The following is a 25,232-nucleotide window of genomic DNA, read 5'->3' on the forward strand; positions in this document are numbered from 1 at the left end:
AGTTCGGTACTACTTCCTCGAAGATCGGAGGGTATCGCCCGGAGGGCACGATTTGCATCGCTTCCGAATATCCCGCATTCAATGCAACATTTTTTAATAGACTTGCAACGGTTCGAATTGATAAAGATAGCAGATGCACATTTTAAATCATAATTTGTTGTTAAAAATCGGACTTTTTTCAAATTGAGATAACTCAGCGAAAAATTAATATAATAATCGTATATATCTCGATAATCTCGATAATAATCGTATCGAGTTCCGCCAAAGCGCATTTTAAAGAGAAAAATTTGAATTTTTAAGTGCTTTTTATCCGATTGAGCTATACGTCAACTGATTTACGCCGTGCAATTCAGGAAAGTGGACCTTTTATTTATCAATTTTGCAGGTTTTTATGTTCACTCTGTCATTTGTCATTGCAAAATTGATCATTTCACGTAATCGGCACTAAAATTTTCTCAAACTACAGAATTCAAGCTTCATTTTCGTTTTTTAAACACCTCGATATCATAATTATTAGCTGATTCTGAGTTATAAATTCTTGAACTTCCACAATTTTTTACTATTTTTTAAGTGTATCGCTTTCTTTTGACCGAGTGTATAATATCATCGTAATTGGAAATTCGAATTATTTATAAGATAATAGGAAAGTTATATATGCAAGTTATACTACATCACAAGATATATCTAAAATATTATTCTGCTATACACTTCTGTCGCGACTCACCCGCAAGGTCTTTCCGTAAATAGGATGTAATTAGGATGCTCTCTGGATACTCTCTCCACAAATTTTACGCAGGTGAAATTTTCCCAATGTCTCATCGCTTGTTTGAATAGTGCTTTATGCGCGCCAGAAAAATTTCCATCGATCTCGTAGGGAATCACGCCGTGATCCCATACTCGTTCTTTCCTCGCGGTAGCCGCTCGACGTATTCTGCTCAAAAACGCGTGTTTTGTGCCACGTTTGTTGTTCGCGATATACTTGGGTTTGTGGTCCATATCGTAGAATTCGATGGAACGGAGACGTCGATCGTGCGTAGAAATAATTTCATCCGACGCATCCTTAATAAAGTCGTGTCCTCGTCGAGTGCAACGATGGTGCAAACATCTTCCTGAAATTCTAAGAACAACATACTAGCATTTTTTAAATTTATTTTTTACTAATACTTATAATAGTGCTATATTTTGGTTTACAATTTATATTGCATGGAATATCTAGAGTGTTTTTGAAATACTTGGACAAACTTCTGGAGTATATTATACAAATACAGAAACCTCAAAATAAAGAAAAAAGTTTATACATATATAACATCCTGTAAATGTAAAGAATTTTGCGCGAGAATGTCTCTTTCACGCATTTATACGCATACATATATGTATACGGTATCATTTATCTTCACTATACACAGATCAACATGTACATACATGTATAGCAGCAATATTTTATTTAATATGTTTGGTTATTATATTTTCTGGCAAATAAAAAACGCGTTGAAAATATAATATAAAATAAAGTGAGAAGTAAAGCTGTATGATTGATAAAAATTGTCAAAAATATATCTAAAAAAATATATATATAATGATAAAAGAAAAAACTAAATAATACTAATAAAAAGGATAAATAATTTTTTCGACCAATACTGGCTAATTGATATTTAATAAAAACACAACGTTTCGACTATGGGTTTTGGTCCTTGCTACATAACTTGGTTGTCAGATTTTTTGAGTTCAATAAAGATAAGATTACTTCATTCGATCGCAAATCAAGAAACGCGGCAATTAAATTTTTGACATTAAAGCACAAACAAAACATAGATATTAACCCACTAAATAATATTGATAAGTCCAAGTGGTTGGTAAACATTAGTGGTAAAAAAATGCCAGATAGAATTACTGACCTCTTAAGTTTAGGCGAAAAATTCGGATTGCCTGTACATCAATCTTTAAAAAACGATCGTATTAATGTCTCATTAGATATTTTGCATTGCTAGGTATCTATTGTAATTAATTTTTTGTAGTACACTTGAAAAGGACCAAACCCCGTGGTCGAAACGTTGTGTTTTTATTAAATATCAATTAGCCAGTATTGGTCGAAAAAATTATTTATCCTTTTAATTACCTACTGGCAACATCAAGAATTTAATTATTAATACTAATAAAATTGCTTTTCATAACAATATTATTTTATTTTATATTTTACTGCACGCGCTGTTTTTCCATATAAAAACGTGAGATATTCTCATATTCATGCGCGCGCAAAAAAATTTGTATGTTATATGTTGCACTTATTCTTCTGTATATAAAATTTTTTTTAAGGTTTTTTAAGATTTTTCGGTGTATATTTGCAATATAATGTTGCGCAAGCAATATCGAGAACACGACGAAAAATAAAATAGAACATCCGGCTGTATTCGATATATTTGAAAAAATTTCTCTTCACGCCCGTCTTTCGAGCTAATTATAAATCGCACGCACGCTTAACGATTTTTATTTCACTCGTTTATTAGCGCTAATTACCAAAGATGTAGACATAATTTACCTCAGCCGTTACTCGAGTCTCTACTTTTCCAGCCAGCCAGCCAGGCCTAACTGATAGCACTTACAATTAGACAAGACGTTTCTGAATCAGTAGGGCGTTACAATTAATTAACGTGTCTCGCATGTGAGCCGCGTATAGATATAATGCCCGTAAGCGCATCGTGAGAGAAGACGGAGGAGAAGTTACAATAGAGTGCGTTAATGAATCCGGTTTTGAGATATATTCACCATACTTCCTCTATATAGTTCGTTGCACCTACTACCGTTACTTCGAGGGCAACAATCTATTCCGTGGTTTTGACGTTTATACAGTTATATACAGGGTGTCCCAAAACTCATAATTGACCTTTCAGGGGCAGATTCCTGGGATCATTTGGAGACGATTTTTCCTCAGCGAAAATGTCGAGGCACCAATAATTTTCGAGTTATAAGCGATTGAAAATAAAGGGTTTTTCACAAACTAAAAGCGTTGTAGAAATAAAATATTAACAAAACCACATTCCTCAATTAATTTCAAGTAGAATTTACTTTAATAGAATTTTAATTAAGAATTTTATTTAGTTACAAAGATACATAATGGTAAAAATTGGGAATGCAAAAAATGATAGTATATAGTATATAGTATATAGTATATAGTATATAGTAGGGGAAAGTATGCTAAATCGTACCCTCTAAGGCAAATAAAATAAAATTATCAAAGAAATGACAAAATTTTTTTATTTATTTAAAACTATAGTTTTTTTTGTCAACGATATATGTTAAACATTAACACAAATTTATCATTGTTTCATATTGTAAATTAAAAATTTTTTTAATGTAGTATTTGGTACGATTTACAATACCGGTTTGCTAAATTGTACCCATAAGTTTTTAAATCGTACCTCTAACAATAAAATTAAAAAATTGTAACAAAAATGAAGTTTCATTTTCCACAAAAGTTCTTAGTTTGCAACAAAACATATCTATAAGAATGTCATATTTATAATCATAAATTCTTTTCAAAAATTTAATAAAAATACTTTTTGTACCACACAATAATATAAATAAGTATTATCTCAATATAATTATAAAATTTGATAATATTTTTCTCACAATCAATCGTTCAGGTAAATATAAAGAAAAAAAAAAACTAATGTCTAAGTAAAAAAAATAAATTTAGTAAATCGCGTACCAATACGATATAGGAAAAAGTTAGTGATACGTTTTACCGAACTTCCATTGCTTTGTCAAATTTGTGAATAAAAAAACTAATTTTAAAACATTTTGCCGATTTTTCAAAACTTCCATATACAGGATTAAATAAGATGAAAAAACGCTTTAATAATAAGTTTAATTGCTTATCTTTCTCAATGTGATAGCTTAAGCACAGAGTGCCGAATATTATATGAAAATCACACAAAATAAATGTATAAACATCACTCATCAACGGATTGCTTGAGAAGTAATCAAACGTTGCGGCATTCAAATGAGGCTGGTTGCGATACCTTAAAATATTTTAACTCTGTTTAAGAAATATAGTAGAGGTACGATTTAACAAACGGTACGATTTAGCATACTTTTCCCTACATAGTATATATACTTAATGTAGTCATTTAAAGATTTGTGTTACTGTTGCCAAAGTGTTAATGCGATGTTATTTAAATTTGTAATAATTTACATAATAATTAATACGCGATTTATAATGCCTCGATAGATTTTCAAATTATTAAGCGCTTTTTCTTTATTCTTTTTTTTTTTAATAGCACATAAGAGCAAATATAAAAGTCTAAAAAACACATTCTGTCTCGTTATTTATTGAATATTATATACCATTTTGGGTTTTGGAGCAAAGCTCCGTTTGTAGTACGCTTTATACACGTTATATATCACATAGTATACTAATCCCCAATGGGGTGAAAACTCGAAAGGGTCGTGGTACATACATATATCGGGGATTGGGAACGTACCGGACGTAGATTAAACTTGAAACAGACTTACGAAAGCGCGTATTTACGTCTTATATCCGATACCGTGAAACATGATCGCATAGCAATTCACGTCGAGGCTCTGGAGAATTCTAGAAAGACTGCTGGACCCGCGAGTCCGTGTTCGTAAAAGTTCTAAAAAGGGATAAATGAAAGCAGCGCATATGTATTTTTTTCTTCAAACTTTATATATTTTGGATAATAAAATAATAATATTAATTTAAATTTATAATTTACTATTTAATCGTTTTTCAATTCGTGGTTTAAAAACCTTAAATTAGAATAAACAATTACACTAGTTTACAGCCAAAAATTATTTTAAACTAGACAAAATGTTTCTTATAGACTTTTGGGTGTTGAAAACGATGCCGCAAACAAAATTTTACTAACACATCAGATTTCCAAAATAATTGAGCTTTAATGTGTAAAAAATGGCTCTCTTTGCGATATTTAAGATCTTTTTTGTAAAAAAAAAGTTAGCGTTATCTGGAAAGTCTGATTAAATATCGTGAATGTATTGTTCATTTGTTATACTCAAAAAAATGGTTTTGCAATTGTAGCAAAAATTTTTTAGGTGCAAAAAATTAACTGAGGTAGACAAATGATTAGCACATATTGCAATATCGTATATATTTTGCACGTAATCAATCTAAATGACAGAGACAGAACTAAAAAATTCTATCTGTGACAAACGATAATTCTATCTGTGACAAACGATATTCTATCAGATACAAAAAATAGTGATAATTTTTGTTGCGACATCTAGACATTTTTTTGCGTAATATAAAATGCATTGTTTTTTATTTCAGTATCTTACTTTTTAGCCATGTTATGAAAGATTAAAGCTGAAAACTACTTCTCATATGGAGAATCTCCTAAGGAAAAAAGATTTTTGGAAAAAATTTCCAAAATTTATTTTACCATTATTTGTCTCCCTTTAGATCATACAACTTTTGTCCGGAACATTTTTTCGGAAATGCATTTGTTTCGAAAAATTTAAGGTGGACAATTAAAATGAGACATCCTATGTATAAATACATATATGTACATTTAGTGGAATCTATCACGATAAGTTACACTGTGTATGTGTATCGATAGCTCTAAACAAATTATGAGTATAATTATATGACTTCATCATCATAGGCGGAATATTTGCTATATCAGCAAAATTCTATATTTAAATCCTTCCTAACATGTCTAAAATGTAAGATATCGAAATAAAAAGAATGCATTTTATAGGGGATGAACAATACATTCATGACATCTGATCAGAATTTCCAGATAACGTTAACCTTCTTCACAAAAAACATTTCAAATATCGCGAAAAAGTCATTTTTTATAATACATATTAAACTTTAATTATTTCGGAAACCTGACATGCTGGTGAAAATTGGCTTGCGGCGTTTTCAGCATCCAAAAATCCATAAGAAACACCTTGTTTGGTTTAAAATAATTTTAAAAAAATATGTTTTTTTGTAAACTATTAGTGTTATTAAAAAGTTATTAAAAATTATTAAAAAATTATATGAAAAATTAATTAATTAAAAATTTAATAATTATTAACAAATTATATAAAATTATAGTAAAAAAATTAGATTTATTGTACATACATATGAGCACGTGCGTGCATGCATGCTTGTGTATATGTGTGAGCGCGATAAAAAAAAGGATATCTTTAACGTTTAATTAAGGAATCGTACTTTCACACAGGTGTGACATTGTACGATAATGGGCGAGCCGTGTACCTAGTCAGGCATTGCTGCCAATGCCGACAAGTTATTGGCAGTTCGAGAGCTGAAAATGCCCGGACGGTATATAGTATCGGACCCCATTTTCCAGCTTTACGATGATGGCCATTGTTATTGGCACCGCGAGATGGTGGCTCTATATACTGGTGGATATATACCGTTAGCGATACTTTGGAAGTTGTGTCGGTGGTCGAATGGAAAAATAGAATCTTTGTGTCTAATCACGAATCGCGAGTTTTTTTCGCAATCTAATCACGACACTAACAAGTCACTATATCGAGTTTAATCGATGAGCTTAAAATAATTTACACGCGAATTATACATACATCATGTATGTACATATATTGAATATTAATATATATGAATATTGATATGAAAATATTAAAATATGGAGAAATATTCTCATTAAAAACCGAATAAAAAATGTTGGGTAAACTAGCTAGTAACAATTAATTTGTATGCGCTAGCGTAGTTGTGAAAAAATTTTTTTTAATTGAAGCATTTTTCGTCGATTTTACTTCAATACTTTTATGCATAAAATAGAGAGGAATCAGTTGGTGCAAAGAAAACATATAATTGTTTTTAAGAAAAAGTATATATTTGCAACTATAGGAGCTACATACTTTTTCTTACAAACAATTATGTATTTTTCTTTACACCAATTGATTAAATTCCTCTCATTATTTTGTGCATAAAAGAATTGAGGTAAGATCATTGAAAAATGAATATTTTACAAGATATTTCATAGTTTATGTATAATAATGTCAAATTAAAGTATAAAATATCTCACAAACTATTCACTTTTTGGTCATTCTACTCTGATAACTTTTTTTTTATTACAAGGAATATAATCGATTTATATAAAAAAAAATGATAGTGGCTTTATTTTAAAAAACTAGATTGATCTTTAAATGATCTTAAAAAATGATCTCAGTTAAAATTCAAGATGATCAATTCTCCTCCCCCCCCCCTTCCCCTCAAAACTAAACAACTTTTGTTCGAAACATTTTTTCTAAAAAAGCGCGACACCTCTAAATTATTTAAACTTATTTTCTAAAATAGAAAACCCTGTATATAATTGAATCAATTAGCTATGAATACGGAGGTGAGTTTTTTTTCAAACAATAACCAACTCACATAATGTATATTGAAATTTTTATATTAAAATTTTGTTGCAAAAATGCATTAAACAAAAATCTATGTCTAATTAAACATATTTTTTTAGCTTTCTTACCTTTTGCGATGATGACGTCGCCGTCGTCGATTCGATGGTTTTTGCGTATTCATTTTAGGTTGCGCGGTAAATGTTTCCTTGATGTTGTCCGTATGTACGTGACCTACATATTTACTAGCTTCAGTAGTAAAAGCTGTAGAGGTTGAAAATTCGAGAAGCATATCATGAGTCGGGTGTCTAGCTTTCACTGATCCTGATATCCTCGAAATCTGTCGACGAGCTTGTCGTTCGGAATACCTTTTTTTCGAAACTTGGGTCGAGGATTCCAGTCTGCTAAGCATAAAAATATAATTAATGATCAGTACAATTTCTCTTACCCTTATTAAGCGTGTATTTAAACTATATATATATATATATATATATATATATATACGTGTATATGATTATATCTAGACTGAAAAGTAAGTAGATGTATGTGTATATAAATACTATGAGATATTTTTTCGGAAAATATTACACATTGTTACTTTTGACACCCAATACTTTGGACAAATCAGTGACACTAGTACTCAATTTAAAACTCGAATATAATTGTTCTAGATTCGAGTACTTCGCAAAAATACAATACATGAAATATTATTTCTTATGAGTATTATTCGAATCCTAGAGAATGAAACTTAATTATGGATTTCATTCGGATTTTTGCTTCCTCGTAGAAGCTTTGTTTTCTTGAAAAAAATTTTTTTTTAGTTTTTGATGTCAATGTGTTTAGAATGTTTTAAAATGTCGAAAAATCACATTTTTACAAAATGTCCGTATGTATGTGTGTATCCATCTACGGAAGGGCGATTGCTCTAACTTCCATAAATTTTGAGATATCGGGTTAAATTTTTTTATATGAATAGATTATCATTAAAGGTTGGTTGGTATTGAATTTGGCTTGGATTGGTTAAGGGTTAAGGGGTTCTTTTTTTATAAAATTTTGAATTTTTTAAAAAAAGGGGATGATTGCTCTAACTTCCGTACATTTTGAGATATCGGGTTAAATTTTTTTACATGAATAGATTATCATTAAAGGTTAGTTGGTATTAATAAAAAACAAAAAAATTTAAGATAAATAAAAAATAAAAAAACAAGTGTGCAAATTAGAAATTTGCACATTGTTTTGTCAAGATTTTATTTTGTTCATAAAACTTCCTCTATGAGAAAGCCAAACTATTATATATTAATAATTATGCGAAACAAAATGTTGAGGAAGCAATGTGCAAATTTCTATTTGTACACTTTTTAAATACATATTGAATTTGATCCCATCCCTATAAAATAGGTAAATAAGTACACAATCATAATGTACTACCTAAACGCAAAACCCTCATCTTTCACTGCAGGATTAGTGTCGTCACTTTTAGCATTAAAGCTGAAACCACCATCAGACTCGCCATCCATGTTATATTGATTACGATTTATCATAATCGAATCCGGCGTCCTTTGAACCATAACCTCTTTATGCTCATTGAGCAATTGTTCATCGATATTGTGTTTACTCTTAAACTGGAGAATCTCTGAAATAAAATAAAATTAAATATTCTCATGCGCGCGTCAAATAATATTTTAGAAATATAAATACCTGTAAGTCCTTCTTCTTCCACTTGAAGACCTTCCTTCAATATTTCTTCCCTATACTTCTTTAATTCTTCCAGATAGCTTTTATTTAACTTTTGCTCGCGCCATTCTGTGTCATATTTGATATTTGGTAGTGCAATGTCACCGAGAAAACCGCCTGAAATTAATTGTACGCAATACATATATTGTTGTATTGTGTGTACAATTCCATTAGCAAACTGTGAATGCGCGTAATAAATTAGAATTCTTCCGATCTCTCCGATGTCACGAGCTTATATGCATGCATGCGTGCGTTAGTGCTCGTTTCGGTTAATTAATTAGGCGCTCTCGCGCACACATACACACACCATCACACCTCGGTAGGTATTAACGAGGTTGAAATCGCCGCATTCGCGAGGATATATTCGTAAATACAGTCTCGTAGCAACGAATTGCATCAGAGCTGCAGTTATACTTCATCGAGCCGTATATGCATTTATACGCATTCAATGCAATACATAGGGTGTCCCAAAATTGGACCGACAATTTCAGATAGTTAAAAAGGATATTAAAACAAGCCAATTTTGTCAATAAATCTATATTCGCAAATGAGCCATTTTGACGCTAGAGTGGCTTTAGAAGTGTGAAGTATATTTTCTTCTTTTCCATTATATCTAGCTTCCGCATAAATCAGATGCATATCGGCCAGTTTCTTCATAAGAAAACTTGTCCATTTTGAACATGAATTCGGCTAAATAATAATGAATACTGACAATGAGTGTAACGCTGAATGAATACTCAATGCTGTGATACTGAGCTTATGTCAACAATGTCTTATTTAAACAATATTAAACAATGTCAAACAATGTCAAACAATGTCTTATTGTTAGTCAAATAATGTTCTACATATATCAAACAATATTTTAGTCTCTGATTCTCTAGTGCCAAAATTATTAACAAAACTGGTTTGTTTTTATGTCCTTTATAACCACTTGAAGTTTGTCGGTTTAATTTTGGGACACCCTGCATATATATATATATATATATATATATATATATTGCTAAAATTATTGCTAAAAATATTATATATGAGGATATACATATATATGTATATATGTATATGTATATTATACAGAGTTCAGTAAAATCGCCTTATCTCTCGTGTACAGGTAGAGCCGATCAAACTGAGTAAAAAAGTCCTTTACCATTTTGCTATCTGCGCAATAATTAATGAGATATTAATTGAAAAAGATCGGCCAATCCGCGCGAAGTATAAGCGCGCGGCGAGAAAGAGACCCTAATATTATGCGGTTGCTAAGCGCACGCCTAGCAATATTGGGACGCCCCTTTTCGCCACGCGCTTTTATACTTTACGTGGATTGGCCGAGCTTTTTCAATTACTATCTCATTAATTATTGCGAAGATCGCGAAACGGTAGAGGACTTTTCTATTCGGTTTAATTCGCTCTATCTGCACACGAAAGATGCTACAATTACTATCAAACACCCTATATATATTTCAGATTTTTCTGCGCAATTAACTTTATATACTTTATATATCTATCTCTAGAAATCGCACATTTCTGAAACTAAAGTTTTTTTTCACACTTTCCAAAATTCTATAATTATCTTTGTAATAATTAGCTAGATCTAATTTTAGCATGTAATCTTGGTAGTCATTTTTAATAGAAAACATCGCAAGAAAACATTGGGATCACAATATATAAGATTATTGGATATGCATACATATATATTATTTTTTGGAATCGCAGATGCGGCCCTGCTTCCGAATGCATGTATATGCATTCGGGGGTGCAGTTACAAACCACGTAATGCCAAACCCCTGTCCGCTTCGAACCGGTGATTTCGTCCCATTCAGGCGGGAACATCGTCTGAACGTTCGCATAAAACAATTGGCATTGATCCTCCGTACAATAATAAGTGATAAATATTTTTTTTTATGTGAGAGCTCTTCCTCCTCTCCGCTCGTCAGATTTATTTTATCATCCAATATTTTTAACGTATTTAACCATATACACGCACGTGTGCGTGTATTTATCATTTTATTATTTACAATACCCTCCATAAGTTTGGAAACACTCTACGTTTTACAAATAAATAATAGTCGCACGGCAGCGATCTGCGCGGATTTTTGGTATAAATATATCGTAAGACGTTTAAATGACGATGTTTCCATAAAAGATGATATATGTTTCCATCTAGGACATTTGCAACATTTGTTAAATAAACACTTACAAAGCAAAATGAATCGATTTTATTATGTATTTCCTTTATATTGTATACTTTTATTAAATGTTTCCAAACTTATGGAGGGTACTATATATTTATAATATTATTTTTATTATATTTCTTTTATATTACATTATATATTATTTTATTTTTTTATTTAAATTTTTTCTTTTTATAAAGCAAAATAATTATAAAAAATAAAACAGAAAATAAACTCGCAATAATGTGAATAATTGTATCGTTTTTTGTTTCATTAAAAAAAAGGTTTTGCCAGAAAATTTCTCTTAATAAAATAAGACTTTTAAATTGAAGAAAATGAAGAGAGAGAAAGAGAGAGATAACATCCAAGATGCTATCATCGTATCACAAAATCATGGCAGAAAGCCAATCGGGAATGTCGGAACTGTTCAATCTCCGAATCGATCTAAGAAACCTTCTTTTTCATTAATCATTTGCAAGAACATATGAAGAAGAGAGAACGAGAGAGAATGAGAAAGAGGAGAGAGAGGAGGGGAAATAAACCTAACACTTTATTGAATAAAGTAGGCGAGAGCTATTTTTGATTAGCTGAATAAATTTAGGTTTTGCATTGAAAATCTTATGAGATGGTCAAGCAATTCTATCGTAATTAAAAAATTTGTCTCAAACAAGTATCTTAACGTTTTAATTTTCTTCCACTCTATCTTTTTCGACGTTATTAGTTATGTTTTAAGCATTTTTAATCTTAGAAATCTATTATATAAAATATATATATATAAACAAAACATGTTAAAAACATTTAACTTATAAAAAATATAATAATTATTTTAAATTAACATTTAACAATAAGTTAAAAAGAATTAGTCTTTAAATCGTTAATATTATATATATAAATTGTCAATATTACATGTGTACAAAATGTGATCGAATTGCAAATCTTACGTTTTAAGAACACCTATTAATTATAAAGAATACAGAAATTTTTCTCGCGGTCCAAGTATTAGTTATACATATTAGAGGAAAGGAGCGGACTTTTTTATTTATAAAATACACGCGAAAAAAATAATACGCGAAGAGAGAAGACGAGTAAGAGTGATGTGTGCAAATAAAAAAAATGGGAAAGTATCTCTCTTTCTCCGATATTTTTTTTCTCTCTCTCTCTCTCTCTCTCTCTCTCTCTCTCTCTCAACATTTCACGATTCTCAACATAATGCGATATTACATACGCATGTATGCGTGTGCATTACATACATATGTCCACAGATTACGCGAGTATATATGTGTATATACGAGTATATGTGTGCTGTATTGATTCGAATGGAGAAGCCTCTCGCACATCGCGGTGAGTCTCTATCTCGCGCGTCGGATTAAACGCTTGCGTACACTACTGATGTCAATTTTATATCTGCATTTTTTTCTATTTTTTTTCTTTTCTTTTTTGTTTTACATTCAATACATGATAATCGAAATAATCGGCCTTCTTCCATTGATCGAGTGTGACAATGCTATAATCACAACAATTCGGTTTATGTCTATGACGCGATAGGATGCACGGGAGCAAAGGAGAGGGTCCTTGTGTAAAACGTTATTATTGCTATAATCACATCTGAATATCATGATTATTGAAAAGCTTGTTATATATAAAAAATATATGAAAAATTTTTGTTCTTAAATAATATTACAATAAAGAAATGTCAAGGATTAGTGAGAAAGAGAGAGAGAGAGAGAGAGAGAGAGAGAGAGAGAGAGAGAGAGAGAGAGAGAGAGAGAGAGAGAGAGAGAGAGAGAAAGAGAGAGAGAGAGAGAGAGAGACAGAGGGTTGGGTGGGTGGGAGGAAGGGAGGGAAAGAGGGAAGGAGGAAAGGAGAGAGAAAGAGCTATTGCATAAGAAAATAAATATTCTCATAAATTAAAAAATTCTGATAATCCGGCTTATTATTATTATTATTGACTTAGATATGAAAAGAAAAAATTTCAAAAAATTTTTATTTTAATAATTTTATAATAATATATAAAAATTTTTTTATATATTAAAATTAAGCTTTAAAATAATAATTTGTTTTTTTTTCATTTCTGGACATTTTTTAAATAATTTGAAGTCAACGAGATGAGTGGAAGGAAGGGAGAGGGGAGGGAAGAAAGACTTTCTGTTCTTCTCTATCAACATTACAACCCAGACAGAATCTCCTTTTTTTTCTCCTCAATTCACATCGTTCATCTGCCAGACTCTTGCAATTAGTAGTGTTCAAGAGCTCTGTTATCATCTCTTTTTTACGTTTTTTTCTCAGCACAGTTGTGGTTTTTCTATTTTTCTATTGTGGCTTTTTCTGCCTACAATTTTTTAATGAAAATTTCTTTCGATACAAACATTTCCAACATACACAATATATACATATGTATAATCTGTGAGTCAAACACCTGACATATATGAAAGAGAAGTGTGCTTACTTTTATAATATAATTTATATAATGTATTCAGATTATATATAGAATGTTTCCTAAGTAAGTATAAAAAATTGAAGTGGATATTCCTTGGCTTATTAGGAAGAAAAAGTTCTATAAACATATACCAAACTGCTTTGTTTCCAAAATACAGGGTATCAAAGGTGTAAAAAATAAATATGAAAAATTTGGGGGTGGAGTGGGATAGGCTGACACACCGAATTTCGAATCTTCGAAATAAAGCAGGTGGTTTTTTGATACACATGATTATCATTTTTTATTTTACAGTATTTACAGTTTTCAATTTCAATTTTTATATTTAATATATAAGTATATATTTAATATATATAAGTTGAATTTTATATATACATATACATATATATTTTTTTTCTCTTACTGTTTTAAGCATAAATTGATCACCTAAAATATCAATTCTTTATATATGTGAATATAAACTGGCTGTAGAGCCGAACACGGATATCGGTGCGTCAATTATAGCGAAAATTAATTTTTGGCTACAACAAATAATTGTGGACGGGGCACGAATTTTTGCTTGGTACACTCTGCCAAGACTTATTAGAAATTGTATCTCAATTCGAGATTACTTAATTCCTGTGTTCCCCTCTGACCCTCCTATTGAGATGTAGGCGAGAAAAATATCGGTCCAAAATCGCTGAATCGGGAATCGAACCCGAGTCTTTCGCTTGCCAGGCAACTACTCTTACCACTGAGCTATTCAGACTCTTCGATCCAATATTTTTCTCTTGCCATATAAATAATAACTATTTAGTAAATATAACGTCTTCTCTCAGCCGGCGTAAACATTCTTTATAATATAGAGCAAAATTGATCGCCTGAAATATCAATTCTTTATTAATATAGAGCTTTTCTTTTCAAAGTTATCTAAACACTTATTCAAACTACATACTAAAATTTAATTGTGTTATTAAAAAAAATTAAAGATACCATACTAAGTAAGTTATACAAATAATGCCAACATAAACGTAAAAGAAGATTTTATGTACGATATAAGATTATATGTAATGTTTATTTAACAGAGAGAGAGCTAAAGAGAAAGAAAATATTTTTAATTTTTAAATTAATTTTTAAAAATTAATCAAATAATAAACATTCATGACATTGTTTACATCTTCTCTATGGATATACAATTATTACTCTAGAAAGTAACTATTGGACAAAAGTGTTATTATATATATCAAATAAGCGCAGTTTTTTTTCATGTGCTAATCATAAGAATAGACAATTTTTATTAAGAAATGATTCTGCTCGGGAGGTGATTATTACTTATCGAGCGATAGTCAAAACATATACACATTAATAATGATTGTATATTTACGACATTCCGCAATAATGCCATTTTTTTATCTACACACAGTGATTGTGATAATTTCATTACGATAAAAGCTTGTGAAAATTATTTCAATTGCAAGAAGTGTGAAAGACAAATATTTTCAGTTGATCAGCATTTCGACCTTTTTTCTTACTACTCTTTCTACTGAAGGTTCGTCTTTCATCCTAGGTGAGCATTCGACCTAATCCCGAGGGATAAATCCTCATCACGTTTGACTTTTGCGTTCTCACTTTCTACTTCCTGAGTTTGATTCGATTGAATGTCGTAGTTCATGTCTATGTTCATTCAAAATAATAATACAAAAATATAATAATTACTTCTTTTGTCACAAAAATTTCTAAAAAGAGAGAGCGTAAAAGATAAAAAATAGAGAATCAGAGAATTAGAAAAAAAAAATAAATAAATAAATAAATTATTGAGATCTCCAGACATTTAGAAGCAATAGAATCACGAGCAGCGGAAAAATTGTGGCTATGGAGAGAAAGAAATACTATCGATAATTTCAAAATATATAAGTAAAATACCTGTCACAAATACATACATAATAATATTATGTGCTTGTGAGAGAAATGTCATTTCTGTGTTTCAAGTATAACAAAACTCGATAGTCATAATTAGTCACAGTTACGTGCGTATCATATTCATATATCATGTCATTGTTCTTTCTACAATCGAGCGTAATAAATATACATATAGTGGAATTGTGACTTATATAATCGATTTATATTAAAAAATTTGAGTGGTTTCATTTAAAAAAACCTAGGTTGACCTTTAAATGACCTTGAAAGATCCCAAAGGCAATTCTAGGTCACAATATTATGTCTCTTTCGAAAGCCTATAACGTTTGCCTGACATTTTTTTTACTTTGATTTTCAAATATTTGCCTGTTAATATTAAAATAAATCATCCTGTATATATATATATATTTTTTTTTTTTAAATTTTAAAAGGCAAATATTTGAAAATCATGAGGAAAAAATGTATCAGCTAAAAATTATAGGATTTTGAAAAGGATATAATATCGTAATTTATTAGAATTATCCTTGAGTGGCGCTTTTCATTTAAAAGTCACCCGAATTTTTTTAAATGGAACCACTCGAATTTTTTTATATAAATAAGTCCTGCGTGAGTTTGAAATTTTTTGTTTCTTGTGTCGATTAAAATGCCTCATATTCACTCCAAAGTCAAAATTATTATTTATTAATTGAAATTATTGTTTATTAATTAATATTAATTATTCAAATTTATTGTTTAAAATTTAATTGTAATTGTTTCATAAAATTTAATTCTATTAAGTTAATAAATGTATGTTCGTTCTTAAAACTGAACGTTGTATCTTTATAACCGTTCAGAATAGGACACATGTTTATATAAACTTTTTTGCTTAAAATAATGTGTACAATCATGTTCTAGGGTACTGACTATTCCTCCTGAAATATCCTGTATATAAAACTAGGATGTTCAGTAAATATTGTTCTAAATAAATGGTAAGACATTCTCGAATTCTCGTTTTCCCATCTGAAATTAAAGAAAAAGCTTGCATCGACTGCGTGCAAGAGGCGAGCCAAGAGTTGAAAGGTTATCTTCTATGTGTGATAATCGAGCAAACAGAAGGAAAGCAAGGCGAATGGCATGATACATGTCGGCTTAATCGAGGATTGACTATGATTGACTTGCAGTGATTAATGAGCGCGGCTATTGTGTGAATTGTGAATAATACATTCTCTATCTTGAAAATTTATATATAATTATGCATTTCAATAAATATTTTCAATTATATATGTATCTGAATAATGTAAAAGAAAACACGTGTGTGAACTAAATCTTTTAGACATACGCGTCTCTGTCCTTTTTATTTTCGACATTAATTATTCCATATATACATATATGTAATATTAATTCCTGAGCACCATTTAACTCATTTTGATCCAAGTTCTCAATAAATAAATCTACTATAAATTCTATTTATTACTTTTCATTTTATATTTCACTAGTTTCTCTCATCTATCTATATATATAAAATCCCTATTCTGTCTGTCGTTGAATTGATCGCGTACTTCCCGACGTGCTAGAAACACCAAATTTCGCATGGTGATAGGGGTCTACCCCTAGGTAATGGGAAAATTCTTGAAATCTGGCGTAGACAGGCTTTTACCCTAGTATAATATAAATGCTAATTGTATAAATTCGTCAAATTCATTAATGCAATATAGTATATAATTCATTACATTCATATATAAAACATTTGTGTTAATTTGTCTCATTATTTTATTGATTAAGTATCTTGTCGTTTAGATGTAGTGTCAAGATAAGCTTGTAATATATAATTTTATATTGATATTAGATATCGAAACACATTTAATATGGAATTTTATATATTACAAGCTTATCTTGACACTATATCTAAACGACAAGATACTTAATCAATAAAATGAGACAAATTAACACAAATGTTTTATATATGAATGTAATGAATTATATACTATATTGCATTAATGAATTTGACGAATTTATACAATTAGTATTTATATTATATGAGAGAAACATGAAAACTAGTTTATATATTTTATATATTACATATTTATATAAATGGATGTATATATATATATATATATATATATATATATATATAATGTAATTAATTAAATATATATATATATAATTAAAATATAATTAAATTTCAAAATTTCCCACAAAATCTTCGTATGCGCATAATATCGGATAATATCATTATATAGAAACAGATGTAAGATGTAATCTTACACTTCGCGGTATTGATGAAACTTGGGTTATAAAACATGTTTCGATATCTAATATCAATTACAATATTAAATAAAATGTCAAGCAGTGCAACTATAAATGATAACAGATTTTACGTGTTACATAAAATATCATACAAATTAGCAATTTATTATAATTTTTATGTTCCTCATACTTGACGTAATTATGAAAAATTTGATTTTAGTAAAATAATCGAAAATACATAATGACTGAAAAATTTATTCGACGTAATATAGTGATTGCATTATTATTTATTATCAATTTTTTTCTGAGATTATGAATGTTTTTTTCGCGCTCCATTTAAAGTTGAAAATATGTACTAGTAAAATACAAAGTAAAATACATACTTTTTTTTACGAATACATGTATTGCTATGCACTTTATCAAAACTGTTCAATTTAAGAGAAACAATGTTAGGACGAAAGCAAGTACAGCAGGTACAACAAATGGAGGACAGAAGTAAAAAAGATAAATGACAAAAAGGAATGAGAGAGAGAAAGAAAAGAGAGAAGAAAAATAAATGACAGAAAAAGAAGGAGAGGGAGAAGAGAAGGAGAGAGAGTGGTGAGGGAGGAGGAAGGGGGGGAGGAAAGGAGGGAGAAAATTTTAAATCACGTTTCGTGAAGATAAAAATTTAATATAAAGCAACATACACTAAAAATGAATAATAATATAGTTCTATTTATCTAAAAAAAAGTTTAATTCTATAACAAATAATGCATGTGTGTGTACGCACATATAATCAAGAAAAACTGAAAATTTTGAAAAAAAAATGCATTTTTGCTCTTATTAAGTATTGTTTATTATTGAATTAAACTTTTTTAGATAAATTAAATTTATTTAAATAATAGAATTATATTTAGATAATAGAACTACATAATTAAATTTTGTTAACAGTTTTTTACAAATTAAATTTTCTATTTGTTTTTTGTTCTAAGAAAAAATAAATAATAAATAATAAAAATATATATATTCTTTTATTATTTACAATTTTCTATTCATTTTATAATAATACAATATATACCTATACAAATATTTCTGCATAATGATATCTTACAATTAGTTAACAAAGTTTAATTGTGGAAGAATATTCTTAAGAATGTCATAAGAACAAATGTAACACGCGAATTTAAAAATATAATTCCGTAAAAATAAAACCGCGTTTGTATCGGAAATAATACCCCGTCAATCTGTCGATTATACAAAACATCGCCGGCTTTTGATCTTCGTCCAAGTTGCTGAAATTCTTCACAAAGAAACGAATAATTCAAAGACTTCCGCTAACAATCTAAAATCACTGTGTCCATTAAATTTGCAGACAGAGGATACAAAACTTATTATTTCTTCTGCAATTAGCAGAATAGCCGATAAAAATCTCGGCAACTACTTTGTGTAGCGATAATATATTATCACTTCGAATTTTTTTTACTTTACTTTGTTGTAATATTTTTCAACTGTTATTTTCATAAATATAGTAATTTCATTGTTTCGTTCAATCATCACAATATGAAAATTATATTATATTCTCAATGGTTAATTGTCACTTTTAATATAAAACAAAAAAAATAAAATAAAATTCTAAGAAAAATAATATTGTACTTTTCTTAATATTAATAAAAAAAATTTGAGAAATATTGAATTAAATGGTGTATTACTCTAAGAAACGTATGTAAACGAGAAAAGAGAGCGACATAAAAATATAATTTTGAAAAATATATATTTTTGTCTCGACTTTTCTCCAGTATAACCTAGATATACTCTAGATAGAGTATAAGATTAATAATTCCGAGATGTATATAAAGAAGTTATATAAAGTAACTGGAGCGATTTTTTTAAATTCTTTGTGTGAGTGCTAGCTATCAAACACGAATGACACCATTTTGAAGCTTCAAAAATCGAGTCTATCAAAACTGTAACTTCATTACTTCATTACCGTTAGACGCGTCATGAAATATATCGATCGAAAATTTGATATTGCCGCGAAAACACAATAAAGCAAAGTGTGAAAATGTCAAAGTTCTGTGTAAAACTTGGGGAAAATACGGATGCAAACGTGTGAAATGTTAAGGTTGAAGAAAGTTGATTGGAATGATTAACGGGTGTACACAAGTTTTCAAGTAGTTCGAAAGATTTAAGGACGATCGTGAAAATGCGTGAAGGACAACCAGCTTCGATATGGGATATCTCGTTGAAAAAGTGTGCGAATTATTGAAAATTGATGCGAATGTATCTGTACGAAGTATTAAGGAAAGAATTCGACGTATCGTAACAGTTTACCCGAGAATTTGAACAATAAGGAAAACCCGTTCTTAATTGGGATTCCAGACCGATCTTACGACCAAGAAATCGTTTGCTTGGAACACTCATAGTGACTCGACCATCTGCCATAATCGCATTTGGCAACCTGCCTGACTATCATTTGTTTCCAAAATTGAAGATTCCGACGAAAGAAATCGACTGCAATAGCATTTCGGCGATCCAAAACAAAGTGAAGGTATCCCTAACAACACAAATGTTCGAAAGACATTCAGAGGATATTAAACATTTGTGCTGTTAGGGTATGATTCTGGAAAAGTACCTGTCCAGAAATATCAATTCACTGGGATTAGGACCACCAGGTGTTCAAGATTTAGTATCGATATGCCGAAGGAACATTCAAATAAACTAAATTTTGATCAATATTTGAACTGAATTTGAATCAATTTTGACATTTGAGGCTTTCGCGGTATACACGAATATTAGAATTGGTTTTCAGGTTTGAATTGCGTAGACTTGTTGTTTGATTCCGATGTTTCGTGAACATTTCAGCTCACTTCATCAAGGAGAAACAGCCTGATACTGAATTAATTTTGTGTGTGCCATTAATTTTGTACATCCTCCGGTTATTTTCCAGTCGAAAAACCTCGTTTCTACGATAGATAATTCGATTCGCGCGCAATAATTCGATTTTTATTGTTCTTTCTCCGAACTTGTACTTACCAGCTTTACAGATATCGATGTCCAAGTCCCCAGTAATAACGTGCGAAAATTTGCTCGTGAGTAATTCCTCGACGGAGAATTTCTGCCGTCGTTTATTGCTGTGCCGATGCTCATCGTCATCCTTATCCTTAGCGGCCTGGCAATCCACGATTTTCGCTAACAGGCAAACAATCGCGAGTACCGAAGAAGGCCTCATCTCGAGATTATCGAATAGAAGAATATTAGACACGATGGCAACGACGACGACGACGACGACGAGGACGACGACGACGACGATGACAAGGATGGTCTTGAAAAATGTGCTATTAATTGAGTCATAACAAAACCAAACGTTATTCGCTACTCGCGCACTTTTGCGTCAACGAATAAAGAGAATCCTTGGATTGTTTGCAAATATATATAATTTCTCTCGACTTAAGGGAGTCACATCAGCATCTTCCGCACTTTCATCATTTCGAGAGACGACGACGACACGTGAGGACAAACGTCGAATTCTCGTTCGTACGAGGACAAATGCATGTTATCGAACCTCGATTGGTACACCGTTGAAATTCACGAATCGCGATTCCAGAACGGAACAGAACGACTGTCCTGTCCTTGCGTGGAGAACGTGGAGAACAGACTGATCGTCCCTCAGAGCAAACACGACGCGTCGTTCGAAAGCGCGCGCTCGTACTGGCATCAAGTCGAGAGAGAGAAAGAGAGGAGAGAGAGACGGAGAAGGGAAGAGAGAGGGATTCACAGCACCCACACACATCCGCACACACATAAAACACGCACATACACACGCGCGCACACACATGATACGTATACGTCATATATACATGCATTGTGTGTGTGTGTGTGTGTGTGTATCCAGAGGGGATGCCAGAAACACAACCGGTCTCCTCCCTCGCAAACTGCACGGCACGAGGGTTGTTGAGACACTGACCGAGCTTCCGTACACCTTGACAGATGAACGGATCCTAGGGGATTTCTCATCGCATAATAAGATGTACGAATATTTGTTTAAGTCGCAATAAAAAAAACCAAACATACTTTTCGATTAAGTAATAATTTTACTTGATCGAAAAGATCATATAGAAATGTAAAATAAAATAATAATAAATTATTATAATAATAATTATTAAATTTGCTAACTATTAATAATTATTTTTAAAAAATTAATTAATAAAAAAAATTAATTATTAAAAAATACACATCTCCTCGATCAAGTAAAATAATTATATTTTTTATTAATTAATTTTATTTTTTTTAAATAATGATTATTTTACTTTTTACTAATTTCTATGATTGAATAGAAATGAATTGATTGGATAGAATTGAATAGAATCATGATGATAACGTGTCATTTGTAGGACAAGCTTTAAAGTACTTTTTTGTTTAAGTTTTTATACGAAGAACAATATGAATTTGTATATATGCGTGCGGGAATAAATATAATATCCTAAAATATTTTCTGACTAGTTCATATATATTATATATATTTGGCCCTGCGCGCGCCCTTGGAACACGTGTTTTGTATCCCACGCGATGCGATCCGTATCGGTTATAAGTATCGGATTACTGTTATCGGATCACCCGTTATAGGAACTCTCTGCTTGCGTGAACCCTCTGTTTCAAAAGTAAATATATGCATGTCTCAATCCCCTATCCAGAAACCTTTACAAGAATATAATCGTTGAAATTATATGAAACGACAAATGACAAGAATTTTCTTTCAAAGTCTTCCTCACTCGATCTCAATAGATCATGTAATTTACAATTCGCAATTAACAAACTCACATGACGATTATTAGAACTCAGTTAATAAAAATAATAAATCTAAAAAAAAAGTTGAGTAAAGGTTTTCCACATTTTTCTCCAACAATTCGCGCGACAACTATATATATATATTATATATATATATATATATATATATATATATATATGATTTATTCATAACAGATAAAATCTTGTTTTCTATAAATGTATAATAATTTTATCGCTTTTATATTTTATAACATTTTATGCAAAGATGTTGTTTAATTATTTTATTACATAATTTAATTTTTGTATTAAATATATATATATTATATTACATAATTATATCAAATATATATTATATAATTATTAAATATATATTACATATACAATATTAAGATAAATAAATAAATAAATAAAAAAAATATATATATACATTTATATATACATATCCCAGACAGCCAAATCTGTTTGAACAGATTTTGCCAAACGTCTGCTATATATATTTTTGCTAGCAAACAAACTGCAGATTGTATACAAAATCTATTATATGAAATAATGATAGCAGAATGCTGGCAGAAATGTTACAAAACCTGCTGACATAATTTGTTAGCAGGTCAGTAGCAGAAACCAAGTAGGATTTGTATAGAATTATCATAGCAGATTGGCGGCAGAAACCGATCATATATATATACCCAGATAGCAAAATGTTAGCAGCATGTCGGCAGTATGACAGCAGATCTAATCATGACTTTACAGCAGATTCCTATCCACTGTGTCCGCAATTGATGATATTCTGCTAGCATAGTTAGTAAGCACAATCTGATGCAGATTGGCGGCAGAAACCGAGCACAATCTGATGCAGATTGGCGGCAGAAACCGAGCAGATCTGCACATATAGTTTGATGGCAGATTGGCGGCAGAAACCGAGCAGATCTATCAAACACAATCTAATAGCAGATTGGCGGCAGAAATCGAGCAGGATCTGCAGTTCCTTGCCATTTGAACATATAAGTATAATAAAATTCAATATTTTTCGATGAATATAACAGATGCATAAGACATGTTATTTGCTACTTATAATTTTTTTTTCATAAATATGATATTTAATGTATAACATATTATATTGTATGTAGTTATATCTCACATAGCATTTAAATGTTCAATTTAATCTATTAATTAAATTAATAAAATAAATTGTAAAAATAATTAAATTTATAATTTATAAAATTTAAGATATAATTTATATGATAATTAAATTCTGCTTTATGCTTTAAATAGAAAGTAAATGGATAATTTTTTATGTATATCCTATTGATTCTAATAAGTTTAATATTCTCATGTTAGACTTGTCAGATATCAAAAATTAAACTGATAGAAAAATTTACTTTTGATCTTTTATTAATAGCCACGACTTGCAGACTTTATATCTATTTTTAATAGAAATTTGATTGCGAGAAAATACATCACATAGCGGTAGGTGAAGGAACTATTAAATAACTGCAAAATGCAAATCCTGTTGTCAATTTGCCATCAGATTGTGCGCGCGCAAATCTTGCTCGATTTCTGCCGTCAATCTGACATCAAACTGCGTTGCGCAAATCCTGCTCGGTTTCTACTACCAATCTGCTATGATAATTCTATACAAATCCTGCTTGATTTCTGCTACTGACTTGCTGCCAAATTATGTCAGCAGATTTTATAACATTTCTGCCAACGTTCTGCTATCATTATCCGATATAACAAGTTTTGTATAAAATCTGCAGTTTTTTTGCTGGCAAAAATATATAGCACACAGTTTTAATACATGCTCTTGACAGATTTGGCTACCTGGGCCAAAAAAAAGCGGTACACTTAAAAAATAGTAAAAAATTGTGAAAGTTCAAGAATTTATATCTTAGCTAATAATTATGATATCGAGGTGTTTAAAAAACGAAAATAAAGCTTGAAGTCTGCAGTTTGAGAAAATTTTAGTGCCGATTACGTGGAATGATCAGTTTTGCAATGGCAAATAACAGAGTGAGAACCTGCAAAATTGATAAATAGAAGGTCCACTTTCCTAAATTGCACGGCGTGAATCAGTTAACGTAGCTCAATGGGATGAAAAGCACGTAAAAATTCAAACTTTTCTCTTTAAAATGCGTTTTGGAACTCGATACGATAATTTTTCGCTGAGTTATTTCAATTTGAAAAAAGTCGGTTTTTTAACGACAAATTATGATTTAAAATGTGTTTCTGCTACTTTTATCAATTCGAACCGCAATTATATTCAAGAATATTGCACTGAATGCGGGGTGTCCCGAAGCGATGCAAATCGTTCCGGCCATCTCGCGTTAACAGAGTCCGAATAGGATATTCGCGGGGTTTTCGTCGGTACGGCATTACTTCTTCTGAGATCGGAGGGTATCCATGAGGATTTTCCCACGTAAAAAAAAAAGACAAAAAGGAAAAAAAGAAAAGAATTACACATACACCTAGAGACCCTATAGTAAACAGAGATGCGCCAATGATCACGTGATCGTAAAATTTCGCTGATTGGTCAGAGTAAATTTGTGTCAAAAGCTGCTGCCATGTTGAATTTCACATGTGTAATGTTGTCATTGCAATTCTTTTAGAGATTAGTACATTTTTATTTTGACGTCTTTTTATTTTTTTTTTTCACGTCT

General features: G+C 30.4%; 1 protein-coding gene across 2 annotated transcripts in view; it reads right to left on the reverse strand.

Annotated features, from left to right (window-relative positions):
- Tok (tolloid-like protein 1 tolkin) overlaps positions 1-21,503 on the reverse strand; it is a 33,410-nt gene extending 11,907 nt beyond the window's left edge. Inside the window, exons 1-5 of one of the 2 annotated variants that reach the window (XM_083035606.1) lie at positions 20,824-21,503; positions 9,049-9,201; positions 8,779-8,983; positions 7,482-7,751; positions 725-1,117 (exon numbers count right to left, since the gene is read on the reverse strand). In XM_083035606.1, the coding sequence (XP_082891732.1) occupies positions 725-1,117; positions 7,482-7,751; positions 8,779-8,983; positions 9,049-9,201; positions 20,824-21,019 (1,217 nt within the window). In that variant the 5' untranslated portion in view covers positions 21,020-21,503. Of the gene's footprint in view, positions 1-724; positions 1,118-7,481; positions 7,755-8,778; positions 8,984-9,048; positions 9,202-20,823 lie in introns of both variants that reach the window. The other variant, XM_083035605.1, reaches the window with a different exon arrangement.
- Positions 21,504-25,232: the final 3,729 nt, after the last annotated feature.

The sequence above is a fragment of the Prenolepis imparis genome, unplaced genomic scaffold (genome assembly GCF_030444845.1).
Source record: "Prenolepis imparis isolate NDT839.2.m4 unplaced genomic scaffold, iyPreImpa1.0 SCAF_4, whole genome shotgun sequence".
Lineage (NCBI taxonomy): Eukaryota > Metazoa > Arthropoda > Insecta > Hymenoptera > Formicidae > Prenolepis > Prenolepis imparis.